The sequence below is a fragment of the Loxodonta africana genome, chromosome 14 (genome assembly GCF_030014295.1).
Source record: "Loxodonta africana isolate mLoxAfr1 chromosome 14, mLoxAfr1.hap2, whole genome shotgun sequence".
Classification (NCBI taxonomy): domain Eukaryota; kingdom Metazoa; phylum Chordata; class Mammalia; order Proboscidea; family Elephantidae; genus Loxodonta; species Loxodonta africana.
Window position 1 is genome coordinate 79320748 of NC_087355.1, and position 15891 is coordinate 79336638.

A 15891-nucleotide genomic window follows, 5' to 3' on the forward strand; every position below is an offset into this window, starting at 1 on the left:
CAGCACTGCAAAGCCCCTGGCCCTGCTTGTGGTCCCCCATCCTGCTGTCGGGGCTGCTGCCCACTATCCACAGGCCCAGGTGCCCAGTCTTCATTAACCCTGTTCTCTGGCTACTCAACATGATTCTCTGATCTCCAAAGACCTTATCTGTTTTTACGGTCCTGTCCTTTCTGCCTGGAATGCCTGTCCTCTCCCACTCTTGGTGGGAATTCCTATCAAAGAACATCTTCAAAGCCACTTCTTGAGAATTCTTCTCTAGCCAGATTTGGCTACTCCCCCTTGTGGGCCCATGACCTCATCAGGGAGGAGTGGTCAGAGCTGCAGATTCGGGAGCCCGACAACCTGGTTGTGAATTCCAGCTCTACCACTGACCAGTGGGTATAACTGCATCGAATGGCTTATTCTGCTAAGCTTCAGTTCCCTCCTTTATAAAATGGGAATAACAACAGCACCTATCACACTAAATGGCTAGGAACGTTCAAAGAGAGCAGCTATGGAGTGCTGAGGAAGCCCTGGTAGCACAGTGGTTAACAGCTACGGCTGCTAACCAAAAGGTCGGGAGTTTGAATCCACCAGGCGCTCCTTGGAAACTCTATGGGGCAGCTCTACTCTGTTCTGTAGGGTCGCTAGGAGTTGGCACTGACCCGACGGCACTGGGTTTGGGTTTGATTTAACAAGTGCTGAGCCCAGTGTGGTCCACAGGAAGCACTGCACAAATAGTTGTTACTAAGTCACAGCTCTCTGATGGGAAGTGGCAGGAATGAGGCTTTAGTCAGTGTGTAAGCCCTCAAAGGCAGGGACGCTGCCTTGTTCATCTTTGCGACCCACTTCCTGGCACAATGTCTGGGACAGAGCTGTCACCAGGTGCCTGCTGGTATGACAGGACCACAGTGCTGACTGGTCAGCTTCTCTGCCCACAGCTTGATTGAAATCTCACACACCTGGATGGGTAGTCATCTACCCTCTATGTAAACACATTTATACACCGTTTAGGTCTTTTTTTTTTTTTTTTTAGGTCTTAGTGACCAAAGGTGAGGCACACAAGTGATTTCCCAGAAGTAACTCAGCCAGGGACTGGTAGAACCCGGATCAGAACTCGGGTCTCCAGAGCGTTTGTGCAGGGTACATGATGGTTTATCATGATGTGTACCACAAACACTTCTCTGAATACACACCAAGGACAAGGGTCCCAGGGGAAGATGCTCTCAGGTATTAATCACAACAATCTCCAGTCTGAGTACAGAGTTCACCTTCTTGCTGCCAGAAGGGTCAGTTCTACTTTTTTCTCTGCTCTTCTTGGCTGTAAGAACCTCAGACTCAAATCTGTGGTCCACTCACAGCCACTGGACATGACCTTAAGCTACGCATTTTGATGATATCACACTCCTGGACTTTCTCTTTCTTTGCTATCTTTATTCCCTTTCTGCCCTCATTTCATTATTAACTTTATTTGAATTGTTTTAAAATATATCTTGGTCTCTTACGAGGTAGGTTATAAATAAATTATGCCTCAAAACGGAGGTTTAAAGAAATGCCACTTCAAAAATCATAAAGTCCCCATAAAACCCAAATCTGCCCACAGGCCTATTTGTTATCTGATCAAAAGAGTGCCTCAGAAATTTCCTGAGATGGATGGTTGAATTCTTCACAGTAGCAGGCTGCAGAAATGTGAGGCCTGGGCTATTTTGGGTGCTGTGGACACTGTGGTTCTGGCAGGGAGAAAGCCCAGAGTGGTGCCCTGCCCCGGCATCGTGCACCAGGGCTCAATGCTGGGGGAGGACCAGGTGTCACAGGCGGGTGGGGGGAAGCATGCTCCTGTTTTCTGGGCTCGTTGTTCTAACGTACCACGTTCTTCATGTCTTAGCTCAGAGGAACGACTGCTGAGAGGAGGAACAGGCAATGCAATCGCTGGAGTGTCCTCTGCCAGCACAACACTGTCACGTGTCATGCACATAAAGTGTGACAGGCGCAGGCTCACAGCTGTGCATGCTGGTGTCAAGGCCTGCTACCCATTTACCAGCTGCCAGGCCTTGGGCATGGTACTTCACCTTTCCGGGTCCCAGTGTCCTCATCCTTAAGCTCGAGGTAATAACATTTCCTACTCAGAGCATCTGTAGTTAAGAATTAGATCATGCATGTAAAGTGCTCAACATTCCTGGCGCACTGTGAGAGAACTTATCAACACTAGCCCTGAGAAACATCACAGGTGCCAACTTCAGACTTCTAGCCTCAGAACCGTGAGAGGGTAGACTCCCGGATTTTACGCCACCGTGCTCACCGTCATTTGTTGCAGCAGCCTCAGGAAACGAATACAGGTTTCCACGCCTGACTACCATCCATTCACCCAGCAGAACGCCAGGCTGAGAATACTGCAACAACAGCTAACGTGTGCGAGTGCTTTCTATGTTCTGGGCCCTGACTTTCATGTGTTGTTCTCATTTAATCCTCATGAGAGCTCTATGTACGATATAGGGACTATTTCTAGCTCCATTTTACAGCTGGAGAAAATGAGGCACAGAAGAATTAAAAAGCACTTGCTCGGAGTCACAGGGCTACCAAAGGGCAGAGAGGGGACTGGAATCCAGGCAGCATGACACTCAAGTCCACACTGAAGTCCTTTGCTCTACTGACAGAGAAGCAGCACACAGCCTTGTGAGGAGCTCACAGTGCCTGGGGAAAATCAGGTATGCACACAGAGCCACTGGGATGACCCCTATGCCAGAGGGGAGAGGAGAGGGGGCAGAGGTGGTGGCTGGACCTGGGAGGGTCTCTTAGGCAGGTCACAGGACAGCACATCTTGAAGGATGACTAACCATCCACACGGAGGAGGGAACAGTATCTAGGCTCAGATACGATGGGAGGAAAGGTAGACCAGGAACTTGATGGACCTCACTACAGCAGACATGCTGTTTCCGGGGGTGGATAGCCAGGCCTGGGAAGAGCTACAAGGCTGCTCCTCCACCACCTCTGGTCCTGCTGCCCACCCCTCCCTGAGCCCTGGCACGTTTAGGGGAACAGAAGGGCACTGGAAAGAGAGGCGCACAGACTGCGTTAGGCTGCAGGTATCCTAGAGAAATGCTGTCTAGGAGTCGGATCCCCTGTGCGCATCACCAACAACCAGGCTGGGCCCTGCCTTTGGCCTCTGGGACACCATGTCAGCAGGAGACAGGAAGAAAACCAAGCAGTGACCATGCCACATGAAGCATGGACAACAGGATGAGAGCGATGTTAACCTACCCAACGAAAAGTCCAGCTGTGGGGGGTGTGTGTGTCTCACAGATGTGCACCAAACTAACACACAAAGAATGGCTTTGGTAACTCCAGAATCACCAGTTGGAGTTGTGAGTGACCCCCAAAGTCTGTGACATGTGAGGAATTGTCACTGTTGCTGAAGACAGGTTTTGATTTTGTCCTTCAAGCCTGGCTGCGGGCAAGAGGCTCTTAGTTGGTGAGAAAAACCAGCAGATGGCTTAGTGCCCACCTTTCCATAGCTCTGGGGGTCCCACTCACTGTCAGGGGGCAGTGAGGCTCAGAAGGTGACGACAACTTTATTTCTTAGTGAAAAATGCCACCACTACTACCCCCCACCAAAAAATAAAAACAACCAGCTGCTGAGCGCTGTGACAAAATGAAACCTAAGGATGCGATGACTCTTCAGGTAGAAAACAGCGCTTTGGTAAATTTAACTGTGGAATGCTTGCTTCTGTAATGTGAATGCAGGCACCATGAACTTTACACAGAAATCAAAAACCAGTTAGACGACAGGATCGAAGTTTACTGAAATTAGAAAAAAAGGTTAATTTGTGGTAGGAAAATCCACACAGGGAATCAGTGACTTTCAACAGAATGCTGTCTGGGGTAAATTCCTGAGGAAACGTGGGAACTCCTGAAGGCCTCGCTGTGCAACCTCTGTAAAGGTGAGGACTGACTTCACACGCACATGTGTGCGTGCCTATAGGCCCCACTGTTCTTCCCTGCTGGCTTCGCCTGGTGAGCTGATTCATCGACACCCATCTCACATGCCTCCTCTCTGTGAAGTCTTCCCTTGCCTTCCCATGCAGTGATGCTCCACTTTCCAGCACTTCCCATCTTTACTTTGCACGTCTACCCTTACAGTAAAGAACTGTGTTTTAATGAGTTGTTTACACGTCTCTCCCTCACTAGACTGCGAACTCCTTCAGCACACAGGTTAGAAGGCCAAGCGCTAGGCAGAGTAAGTGCCCAAAATAAAGACCGAGAGGCTCAATACACACCTGGCGTCTGGGTTGGACGAAAGACAGCTGTACCAATCTGCAAATGGGGAGCAGAGCTTTTTCAACCCCCTCCCAAATTCAGAACACCACATACAGGCTTTTGGAAACCAAAAAGCCACTGCACTGTCATCGAGTGGATTCTGACTCATAGCAACCCTACAGGACAGAGCAGAACTGCCCCATAGGGTTTCCAAGGTTGTAAATCTTTACGGAAGCAGACTGCCACATCTTTCTCCCAGTGAGCAGCTGGTGGGCTCAAACCGCTGATCTTTTGGTTAACAGCCGAGCGTTTTAACCACTGTGCCACCAGGGCTCCTTACAGGCTTTAAAAGAATCAAGTCCTCAGTATGATTAAGTGCAATTAAAAAAACAAAACCAAACAAAGAAAAAAAAAACCATAGTGAAATTCATTAGAAGGACAAAGTGTGATGTGTAAACTGCCACGCTCATTCAGCAAAGATTGTCTCAGTGCCTGGCATGTTGTGGGCCAGGACGCTGCTGGGCCCTGGGAGACAGGAAGAGGATTGGTTCTGGCCCTCGGACCAACAGCAGGCTGCTACCAAGTTCTGGTGAACTAAAAAGGCAGAGAAAGATGGAAGTGGTATTCCTTGTGGACAGGAATTCGTTACTGCAGTCAATGTCACTGAAGTGGCTGAAGTAACTGACTCCAGGTAGTTGACTTATTCCTGAGTGATGACTGAGCACCTACTGTGTGCCAGGCCCCAAAAACACAGGTGAGAACGAGACAGGGTCCCTGCTCTCATGGAGCTGACATTCTAGTCCGGGAGAGACACCAAAAAAACAAGCAGGCACATATAAATTACCACTGTGATAAGGTGCTCTGAGGAACATGGATTGCCAGGAAGGTCCTTCAGAGAGGAGGATCAGGGAGACAAACGTTCATGTGGTGAACCGACAGAGTCCCAGTAAGTGGACCGGCCCGAAGGCTGGAAAGAGTATGACACACCCACAAGTGGAAAGAGGGCCAGGTGGTGGTGAGAGTAGAGGGCATGAAAGGGGCTGTGGGGTACGAGCTGAATTTATCCGAAGCGCAGTGGGAAACCTTTAAAGGGTGTTGGGGAGAGGAATGGCCACAATCTGATTTATACCTTAAGAAAACCACACTGGTTGTTGTGAAGAGAATGGGTTACTTTGTTTTTCTGAGACTTTGCTCATTGATAAATGATGTTAAACAATACCTACCTCACAGAGTAAGGATAACGATTCAATGAGATTTTGTGGAATGCTCAGCACAGTGCCTGGTGCATAAGAAATGCTCAGTACCTTATCAATATAAATAGTTTTTGATGGTTCTAAATATTTCTCAAAATGTTTCTTGGCCTGAAGTGGTAGGTACAGTCATCCTCCATCTCCAAGCCTGGCACGTGTTCTGAACGTGCTAACTGCCCACTGCCCAGTGGAGCCCACGCGCTGCCTGGCCCCAGGCAACTTTGCCCTGACTTTAGGATAACTTACCCCAAGCAACTGCGCCTTTGTTTGGGGGCCCATGAGGTAGTGGGCTGGGAGGGTCGGATAGGGTTCTCTTGTGTCCGGGTGGTGGGGGAGGAGGCCTCTTCTTGGACAGGGTGGAGCTGCCACTAGAGGTCTGGGAGCTTAGAGGGAGTGTTGAAGGTGGGCCAGTTGGACCTGGAAAGGAATCGGATGGGGCAGGAAGGTTAATCCCAGTCTTGCAGACACAGCACAGCCAGTATGCAACGACTTCCACACATTGAAATGTGGTATGATACACAGCGACGAAAAAGCAAAAAGCCTGGACATGGCCAGTCCCAGCCATCCAGACAAATGAGGTTTCTAAAAATTGCTGGTAAAAACAATTTACAACAAAGAAGAGTATATGCTTTTAAGGGACAAAATGCCAGCCAACACCATGCTAACGGGTTTAGGTCATCATTTAGGTACGACGGGGAAAATAAAATACACACGTTTTAGACCAGTAACTCACTGGAATCATCACAAAATTCTACTAAGAAGGCACACAGCAGCGCCAGCAAAACCAACAGAGAAAGAGCGGAGAACAGGCTAAGCCAACAACGGGCCAGGGTGTGAGACACGAAAGCATTCCTACGACAGGCCTTTTCTCTCCACTAAACTTTTTCTTTTAGTTAGCAAACTTTGTTTGAAGTTTTTAAGAAACTACTTCTCTAAGTAATGAAGGATCTCATGTAAACAGTTACCTGCAAAAAAAGAGAAATCCAAAGACTTTTTTCCTTCAATTCTGCATTGTTCTAGAAATCATAAATCACTTCTTCCATTGGAAGCCTAGGCAATAGTTGTATAACTTAAACATTGATTTCTGAAGATTGAAACGAGACTCAACTTGCTCCAGAGGTAAAAGCAGGAGAGCGGGAAAGAAGCGAACGGGCATGGAATATCCCACATGAGACCAGTACCGCAGAAGCTGCCTCTTTTGAACTAATGCTTTAAGAAAAACTGGAATTTGTTTTTGAAAGCTGTTATGGGAGGAGTATAAATGTTTTGTTTATTCAAAGTGACACTGAAGTGACTGGTATGTGCCAGGCATATGCTGGGCACTTTCACCAGTATCTTTTTATAAAATATTACCAAGTGTATGGTTTAACTGTGTTCATGGAAAATTGTTTCTGCAAGTATGAAAAGAAAAGAAGGGGTGGGGAGACAGACACCCACCGGGAGCACTGCCACGACAAACGTGCTAACACAGGTAGAAGATACCTGATGATTCAGAAAGGCCCCAGAAGAGCTTCCTACATTCTGCAGGTTAGAAGAAAAGTTTCATTATTGCTGGCCTCCCTCCTTGGTAAAATAAGCTTCCACATTTCCTGTGATCAATTTTACCTGTCAGTGTCATCACTGACTTAAACCGTTATTCCTCTAAGATAGTCTAGTTTTGGGAGTAAACACTATCAATCTCAGTAGAATTGTAATTTGCTTCAGGATTAAAGGAAATCTGGGTGGCGTAGTGGTTAAGAGCTACGGCTGCTAGCCAAAAGGCGGCTGTTTGAATCTACCAGGTGCTCCTTGGAAACTTTATGGGGCAGTTCTACTCTGTCCTATAGGGTCGCTATGAGTTGGGATCAAGTCGATGGCAACGGTTTTTTTTTTTTTTTTTTTTTTTAGGATTAAATGGTCATAGCTATATAATTCATTCTCTCTGGTCTGCTGATGTGATATCTGACGGAAGCCTTATCGTTACCCCAAAACAAGGCCTAACCGTGGTATCAGTTACGGTGGTTTCAGAAACTATTGTTGTAACAATAAAATGATGGTTATTATTGCATTTGTACAATGCCTTGTAGTTTTCGAAACGCTCATACACGCTAGCCCTCTTGATTTGCCTAACAACCCTGTGAGGTATGGGGCTTCGGTATTACTGTCGCCATTTTGCAGCCAGGAGAGCTGGGGCTTGATGTGACTAAGGTCACATAGTCGGGCCACAGTGCAGGCCTCTGGGACTGGCGAGGCGTTGCCCAACATACAAAACTCCTGCTCCTGAAAGCCAGGGCAGCATTTCCTGTGCTCGGCACATGAGGAAAACCAGCCCGACAAATGCTCAGTATCAGGAAGCTCAATTTTCCTCTTGGAAATAAACGGATAATAGACAACAGTGAGATCCTCTAGCAATTTCATTTTTATCGCCACCTAGGGACTTTCTGATGCCATGCATCTGAAAGCTCATTCGATCCACAGCTTCAAATTGGTTCGTTCTGGTTCGAATTAGTTCTTTCTGCTGAGAATTTGCATTTCTAACAAGTTACCAGGAGGTTATACGTAAGAATCACCTGGGGATCCTGTTAAACTGCAGGTTCTGATTCAGTATATCTGGGGGTATAAACACAAATTCTCAGCAGGGTTTTGAAATGGAATGAACTATCTGGAAGCCCTGATTCAATCAGGTTCCAAATCCCGTCTGGAGACAAAAACTGCCAAAGACAAAATGCTAACGGGGCCACGTCTCCCGGCAAAGTTGTGTGTCTGTGATTTCCCAGTAAGATAAACGGCCCCAGCAGTGATCAAGGAATTGCTCTGTAATCACAGACGATGCAAAATTCAGCTTCTGAGTCACCATTTCAAAACTGGAAGGGTTCATGTTTCACAGGAGCCCTGGTGCTGCAGTGGTTTAGAGCTTGACTGCTAACCCAAAAGGTCAGCAGTTCGAATCTACCAGCCGCTCCCTGGAAGCCCCATGGGGCAGTTCTACTTTGTCTTGTAGGGTCGTTATGAGTCAGAACCGACTTGAGGACAACTGGTTTTTTAGTGTTTCACACGTCATTACACACTTATCTTCCTTCCTACACACCACCTGTTAAAACCTGTAGTTATTTATGTCTTTGTTTACTGCCTGTATGCCCATTAGACTGTAGGTTCTATCAGGGCCAGGCTTTTCTCCGGCCTGGTGTATCATATGTATTTACTGAATAAATGGATGAATACACTTTTATTTCTAGGTTTTGAAGGCCGGTGATTGTTGAGGAGGACAGTATATCTCACATAGGGTAACAGTTCAAAAACTACAGGGAGGGGAGCGGTGGAAGTGCGGCCAGTGTTAAGTTTGAAAAAGAATAGTCAATACTATGATATAATTTCATATTCAGTAAACAAAGACCCACCTACTGTTTTGTAACAGAAGCTACAGAAAGGCAAGTGCCACAAAATCTTCTTGGCTGGAAGGGCACGAGTTAAAAAAGGTTGAAAAACACTGTATTAGACTCCAAACAGCACACTTTAAAACTTTTAAGGTTTAAAGAGCTCAGAAGACTACCAAACTTAGTAAACAGTCCTTAAGCGCTAATGGGGACGCTTTGTGCAAAATAAGTATGAGTACTGACTCAGAAAGAACAAAAAGGGATGGGGAGGCAAGACGGATAGGTGGCAGAGCAACAGGGGGGTGACCTGGAGAGCCCATTCACTCCCTTCAACTCTGCCAGGGGCCTGTGGAAGCCAGGAGAAAACTCCCCAAACCTCAGATGCCACTAACATTGGCCATTATGTCAAATTAGCTTCTATTTCTTTTCTTAAAAACACAGTTTAGTCTTCCAAAGCTGCTATAAATAACTTTGAGGTTTAAATAATTAGTCTTCTAAGATGAGACATAGTGTACCCCAGATATTATGAGGGTTACACGTTAGCTGGAGCACTAGATGTACACTCAGAGAGGTTGCAATCATCCAGAAAATCTGTTTTCCACCCTGAGCACAGAGACCTCCTCAACCCTTTAAACAGCGGTGTACAACAGACCCGTGGTTCCACAGGGGATGAGGACAGCCAAGCATTCTTTTTTTTTTTTGAACACACAAAACAAATATTTTCTATTTGGAAAAGGGTTTTCAAAACTTCTACATGGAGATCCTTGGCTAGTGTGTGTTATAGGTTATTAGCTGTTTGTAACCAATATTAAAATGTTGAGAATCAATGCCAATTTCAAGGGAATCCAATTGTGAAGACTGGTACCTCTTTGCCTATATACTTGTCTATGTATCCGCTAATCTCATTGGAAGGAACCCTGGTGGCACCATGGTTAAGTCCTTGGCCAATAACCAAAAGGTCAATGGTTTGAACCCACCCAGCAGCTCCGTGGGAGGAGGACCTGGCGATCTGCTCGCGTAAAGATTACACCCTAGGGAATCCTAGCAGTTCTACTGTCACGTGGGGTTGCTATGAGCTGAAGTAGACTTGACGGCACCTAACAACGACAACCTCACTGGACACATTCATTTTAATATTCAGCCACTATTGGAAAGGGTCTATAAGAACTGCTCTGCTGACATCCACTGGTGGCTCTGTCACTCCCCATTCATTCTGGAGGCACTTGCAAGCCTCTCTGCATGTCAGGCACTGAGCTGGGTACTGGGGATGAGTGTGCGGGCATTTCCTGTTCCTGTGGCTCCTCCTCTTCCTCCTCCCCCTCCTGTTCTCTAAGGGTATCCTCCAAGTTCTGCTCTACTCTTCCCCCCTTGGCAATAGAGACCCCTCTCTACGTGGACAGCCTCCCCATCCCTGAGCCTGCCTGTGCCGCCTCCTGGGTTTTTGTCCCTCACTTTCAATGGCCTCCTGGTCATTACATTTGGACATCCTGCTGGTGCCTTCAACTCCACTGAGTTCTCACCTGAGCCTACCTGAGCACAAAGGGCCTCGGAGGTGCCTCTAACTGAAAGCTACGTGGCAGAAATACACCCAGCATGCGCCAAAGCTCAGGAAGCTCACCCATGTGTCAACAATGCTTGTCTCAGGGGCACTGTGCTCACCCTGGCAGCCCAAGGGCTATTTTCAGGCCATAGTCCTGCGGACTCTCCAAAGGCTGCAGCTGCTGCCTCCTGAGCCCCCACAGGAACTGATATTTCCCTGTTTACCAAAGCCCCGAATAGGGAAACAACATATTCTCAGACTACAGAGGTGATTTGAGAAAATCTCACTAGACAGGACCTTCAACAACAAGGGAATCTGCCCACTTAGTCCAGAAAAATGGTCCTTCTAGAAAATTACTCATCTACCTCGAAATATAGTTATAAAAACCCAATCCTAGAATCACAACCAGCATGCTCTTCAAAATTCTCTAGAGCTGCCATTTATTAAGCACTAAGTGCCTGACCTAAAACTTCAGGGCTTTATATGCATTCCATCTAGAACTCACCTTGTAAAGTGTTAGTGTTAGTATCATCATCATCATCATCTAAGGGTAAAAAGACTCAAGGGTCAGGTAAGTAGATGAAGTTGGCCAGTGCCCAGCTCCATCTGACTCAAGGCTGGGCTCTCAGCCATGACAACACGCTGCTTCTCTCTCTGTCGATGGCACCAGGTGGTCCCCGTCCAGAAAATGCAGGGACTTATCTGCATTCTCACTTCACCTCTGCATCCTTATCTTTTTAAGGGTCAGCTCAAATGTAACCTCATCCAGAAACCGTCTCTAATCCACCCGCTTTGCCCCTGGGGTAATTGCTTCTACCTCTGGACTTCCACAAGGCTTAATGGCAGAAATGCTTTCTACCTTACATCAGAACTGTGCTTTTTCTCCCTACCTGCACTGTAAGCTTCCTTGGGGTAAGAGCTGTACTGTCTTCCTATCTCCCAGGGGCAATGTCTGCCACATCCTGGGAACTCAGCATGTGTCTATGGAAACATAATTCATGGTTACGTAAGGAAGATTCTTTTTCAATGTCCTTGTACATTTTGTTTTTAGTAAAGCAGAACACTCAGGTCATCCATGCTGGGAGACCAAATAAAAGTACATCTTTGAAATTTCAAAGAAAAAAAAAAAAAGACCTAGAAGATGGCCTTCCAAATTATCTTCACAGTTTTTGGAAAAAACTGTCTGGAGGAGTATAGTTTACACATGTGAACATGCTATATATGTGGGGCAATGGTGGAAGTAACGGATATACAAAACTCCGGACAACACAAATGAAAAATTCACCTTCATTTTCTAATAGTTTTTATAATACAGAGCAAAAAAGAGTGAGAAGTCTATACTAAATACTTCAAAAATGTAGATAAAGAGACAGTACTGCATACTGACATAAAGAAGGACCCTACGTGTAGAATAAAGAAGCTATTATCGCCTCCATGCTCAGATGGGGAAACAGAGGCACGCGAGGTCGTGTAGGGGGCTGGGTCACAACAGTGAGTCAGCAGCTGGGCCGGCCAGTGCATGACACAGTCCCACTGCTCTGTGGGCCAACTTCTCCACTGTCCTTTGATCTCCTCCTGTGGCACCGATAACGAAAAGTACCACGATTCAAGCAAGTTGACGTCAGTTCTTTAGCAATGGCTTATCCATTCGTGGACGCTGGCCTTCCCAAGAAGCACAATGAGACTTCCTCCCCTTCCCACACCCTGGCAGCTCGTGACTTAGCCACAGCGACCCCGAGCGAGGAGGGACCACGGCAAGATGGCCAGTGCAAGGTGATTCCTGTGGAATGATTTTAAAAGGACTGGGGAAGACAGACAAAAATAGCCCCCCCTGCCGCCAAAATAAAACATAAAATCCAACACAAGTCAAGAAAGACAGCCCACGGCAAGCTTTAATATCAGCTGGCCTCCCAGGAGATGAAAATAAACAGGAAATCGTATAGTCATCAGTACATGAACAACGCTGTTGACAGGGAAATAGTTCCCCAGGAGCCTGAGTTACTCAGGAGTGCACAGTGGGGACAGCCCCTTACACACTGAAGACGTCTCCTCCCTTTCCACTCCTCCCTGCCCTCCTCTAACCACTGCCACAGACCTCATAGGAAAGTGGGAGAAACGCTGGGCAAAGTGCTTATGCAAGTCTGGGCGTAACCACGGCCAACATTTTGCCAAAGGGTCTTCAGCAGGTCAACTGTCAAACACAGAATCTGGTTTAATTTTATGACTGCCCCTCCTTACTCTGAAGGCTCTCGGGGATTCTCTATGTTGTTACGTGTACAATTAACACTGGCAACATGTTACAATGAGGCAAGTACAAGGAACAAAACTGGCACTCATAAGGAACCACCTTATCTTTGGTGGGGCAAGGGAAAAACAGCTTCCTGGAAGAGGAGAAAGGAGAAACCATAGTTCTGTAGCTTATGATTATTTGAAAAACACAGTTAAAGTCTTAAAGGCTTTGCAGGAGTGCCCAGGGGCCCAGGGAGCCATGGTCTGGCTTCACACAGATTAATCTGCCTCAGAGGGCTTGTGACTCCCAGGCTATATATATTCTCTGATTACTGAAGATAGTTAGTCTCCACCTAAACTGATGGGCAGGGTAGCATCTGCTGGTATTCTCCACAATACCAAGTATTCATGAACTCATTCAAGCAGCCCTCACTACAGCTCCTGGGAGGCCAGGCGCTGGGCTGCTTTTGCACAGATCGCCCGCCAGTTACGAGACCAAGGCCACAGCCTGTCTGAAGATGAAATTCTGTGTTACAGAAAATGTGCATGAAATGAGGGATGAATACTTAGAGACATTCATGTGGCATTCAGAGGAGGCTACGCGGTACCCGACTCTTGGGGACCACTTAAAGAACAGATGGAAATGAACTGTAATTAGTGCGTCAGCTACTCATGCCTCTGAAAGCTTGAAAAGCTAGTAGTTTCAGGGAGGTTAGGTGAGCGTTTTGAAATCTGATTCATCATTCATTCACCAAGCACATCCTTTTTTTAAGGTGCCTCCAACATGCCCACTTTACTATTCAGAGCACCTGTGAATTAAGTAGACTTGGGGACTTCTTCACTCTGGCCTTATGCCCAGAGGACTCTGATTTTTAAAGCTGGGGAGCTGGGGTAGCTTTAATGGCAGCAGCGCAGCCCAGTGCTCCCCCATGGAGCCTCTCCTATGTGCCAGGCACTGAGCTAATGCTTGATACACTTCTTGTTAACTTCCACGAAAATCTCATGTAAGGCAGAGACCCACGTCAGGTACAAGCTTTTATCACTGCTACATAACAGGTATGAAACTCTACAATGGAAGAAAACCATAGTTCTGTAGCTTACAATTATTTGAAAACACAGTTAAATTAAGCAGACAGATAAACTACAGCAAGCCATATCTGTTTTCAAGTACCTGCTCTGTGGGATGGGTTATCATACCATGTTCCCCACCATATTCTTCTGTACTATAAAAAATTCTAAAAACTCCATGGCTTTATGACATTTTAGCTTAAAAATGAAAAATAAATCAAACTTGGCAACCCCGGGGTAGATGGAGGATGCTGGTGACGGTGAGAGACGTCTGCAGATGGAGTTTTATATAGCCCTGTGTCCTCTGGATCCCACAGGTGACGAGTGGTTGGAGAGCAAACAGTTTCTGCAGAAAGCGTTAAGGATGGCAAGGCTGGGAGCAGATCCGATGTGTTCTCCTGCGATGTGACTGGAACTCTGGGCAAGCGCAAGTGGGCCTTGCTTAATGTGGAGTTTTCCTTGACTCTCGATGAGGCAGCTGAACTTTCTCAAAAATATTTCTAAGCTGGGCTCAGTATAATTCTACTGTCCTTCTTTGTGTCATTCCTCATAATGTACCCCGTATTAGTGGGGACTTTATCATTAGTGTCTGTTTCTGCCTCGCCTTTTGGGCCCCTAAACTCACAGTTGTGGAAATGATTTCTGCAAAGAGACCTCAGCTGCACTTGCTGTGGAGAACGGGCAACCCAAACACAGATTCAAGACATCCTTGTTTTCATGCAAATGTTCTACCAGTTCAACAAGAATGAAGTGAAAAAAACGTAGGGGCGCAAAACAGAGGCGAATTCTCTCTGCAGAGAGAGCATCAACTGACCCGCAACAATGTCCTCTAAGAACTCGCTGTTTCAAACATCATCCGTTCTCCACATGGAAGGCCGTGTGAGCCAAGCTAGCTAAAGCATGCATCTCATGCTTCAAAAAAAAACCAAAACCAAACCCGCTGCCCTCAAGTTGATTTTGACTCATAGTGATCCTATAGGACAGGGCAGAACTGCCTCATAGGGTTTCCAAGGCTGTAAATCTTTACGGAAGCAGACTGCCACATCTTTCTCCCATGGAGTGGCTGGTGGTTTCGAACCACAGATCTTCTGGTTAACAGCTGAGCGCTTTAACTACTGCGCCACGACGACTCCTTTTATCTCACGCTTCAAGTCACTTACAAAAGTCACAAGAAGGTGGTGCTCTTATGCCTCACCAGCGGACAGGACAAATCTCCAAATCTGACATCCTGCTACGAGCAGCCTGGAAATACACTGATATTAAACCGGGAGAAATTTCTGTTTTCAATTTTGGGCTTTTTTGGGGAGGGGGTTGGGGGTGTGGCTAAGCAGCTGTTCTAAGCTGACCATGGCTGCTTCGGCCAAGTCTCTGAGCCCTTGTTCGGCAGCTGAGTCACTAAGTACATTTGGTCTCTGTCTTCTGGGCCTTTGGTGAAAAGCTAGTTAGAATTCATTCACGGCAGGAGCAATATGCTTGGCACCTGGTCCGATGGTATATTTTATGGGTTTCTATGTTCCCTTGAAATGAAATGCAAGAAAGGGGTGGGGCGAAGTGATGGGGCCTCTTGGCCCCCGGCACTCTGTTGCCATTTTCTCCTGTAGACCCTTTTTAAGATTCTCAATTACCTGGAGGCTCTCTCAACAGGTACAGGGCTTGCTTGTCTTGATAGGCCAATCACTACTATGTGGGAAACCACAATTAAAAATCTTTCAGAGCAGCATCTTCAACTGTTTAACTTGGTCTGGGGGTGTCTCACAGGCCCCTCTAGGGGAGCAGAGCAGATCTATGCCCTTATCAGATCGCTACCCTGATGAGGAATACCAGTACCCAGAAGTAAGCATACACACGCAGTATGCTTACACTTCAGACCTCAACTTAATTAGCTAGTGATTTACAAAGCATCTGATGCTGTATGTATGTTCTGGTATCATACGTGAACAGTTAGAAAAACACTTGTGGGTTAGCCTTTGGCTTCCATGGCTATTACTGTTATGGTCACTGGTTATCTTTGACAAGTCCTGTACATGCCAAAGCCTTACTTTAACTTTTCTCCGTTATTTTATGATCTACGAGGCCATTTGGGGCCTCTCTAAGAACACAGCTTCTATTTATAACCGAATTTCAATGGAGAATGAGCTCTGAAAAAACAGTTTTGAATAAAGCTCACATTTCCCAGAAAAAAACCCCAGTGTGATTCCAATAGGCCCGGCATTGTGTA

The 15891-nt window shown here is 46.6% G+C and overlaps 1 protein-coding gene across 8 annotated transcripts in view; it reads right to left on the reverse strand.

The window, feature by feature from the left end:
• ASAP1 (ArfGAP with SH3 domain, ankyrin repeat and PH domain 1) overlaps window positions 1-15891 on the reverse strand; it is a 360432-nt gene that overhangs the window by 21090 nt on the left and 323451 nt on the right. For 7 of the 8 annotated variants that reach the window (XM_064268087.1, XM_064268086.1, XM_064268088.1 and 4 more), the window contains one exon: window positions 5730-5900. The exons of the other annotated variant lie outside the window; for it this stretch is intronic. In XM_064268087.1, the coding sequence (XP_064124157.1) occupies window positions 5730-5900 (171 nt within the window). The remainder of the gene's footprint in view (window positions 1-5729; window positions 5901-15891) is intronic. 8 annotated transcript variants of the gene reach the window in all.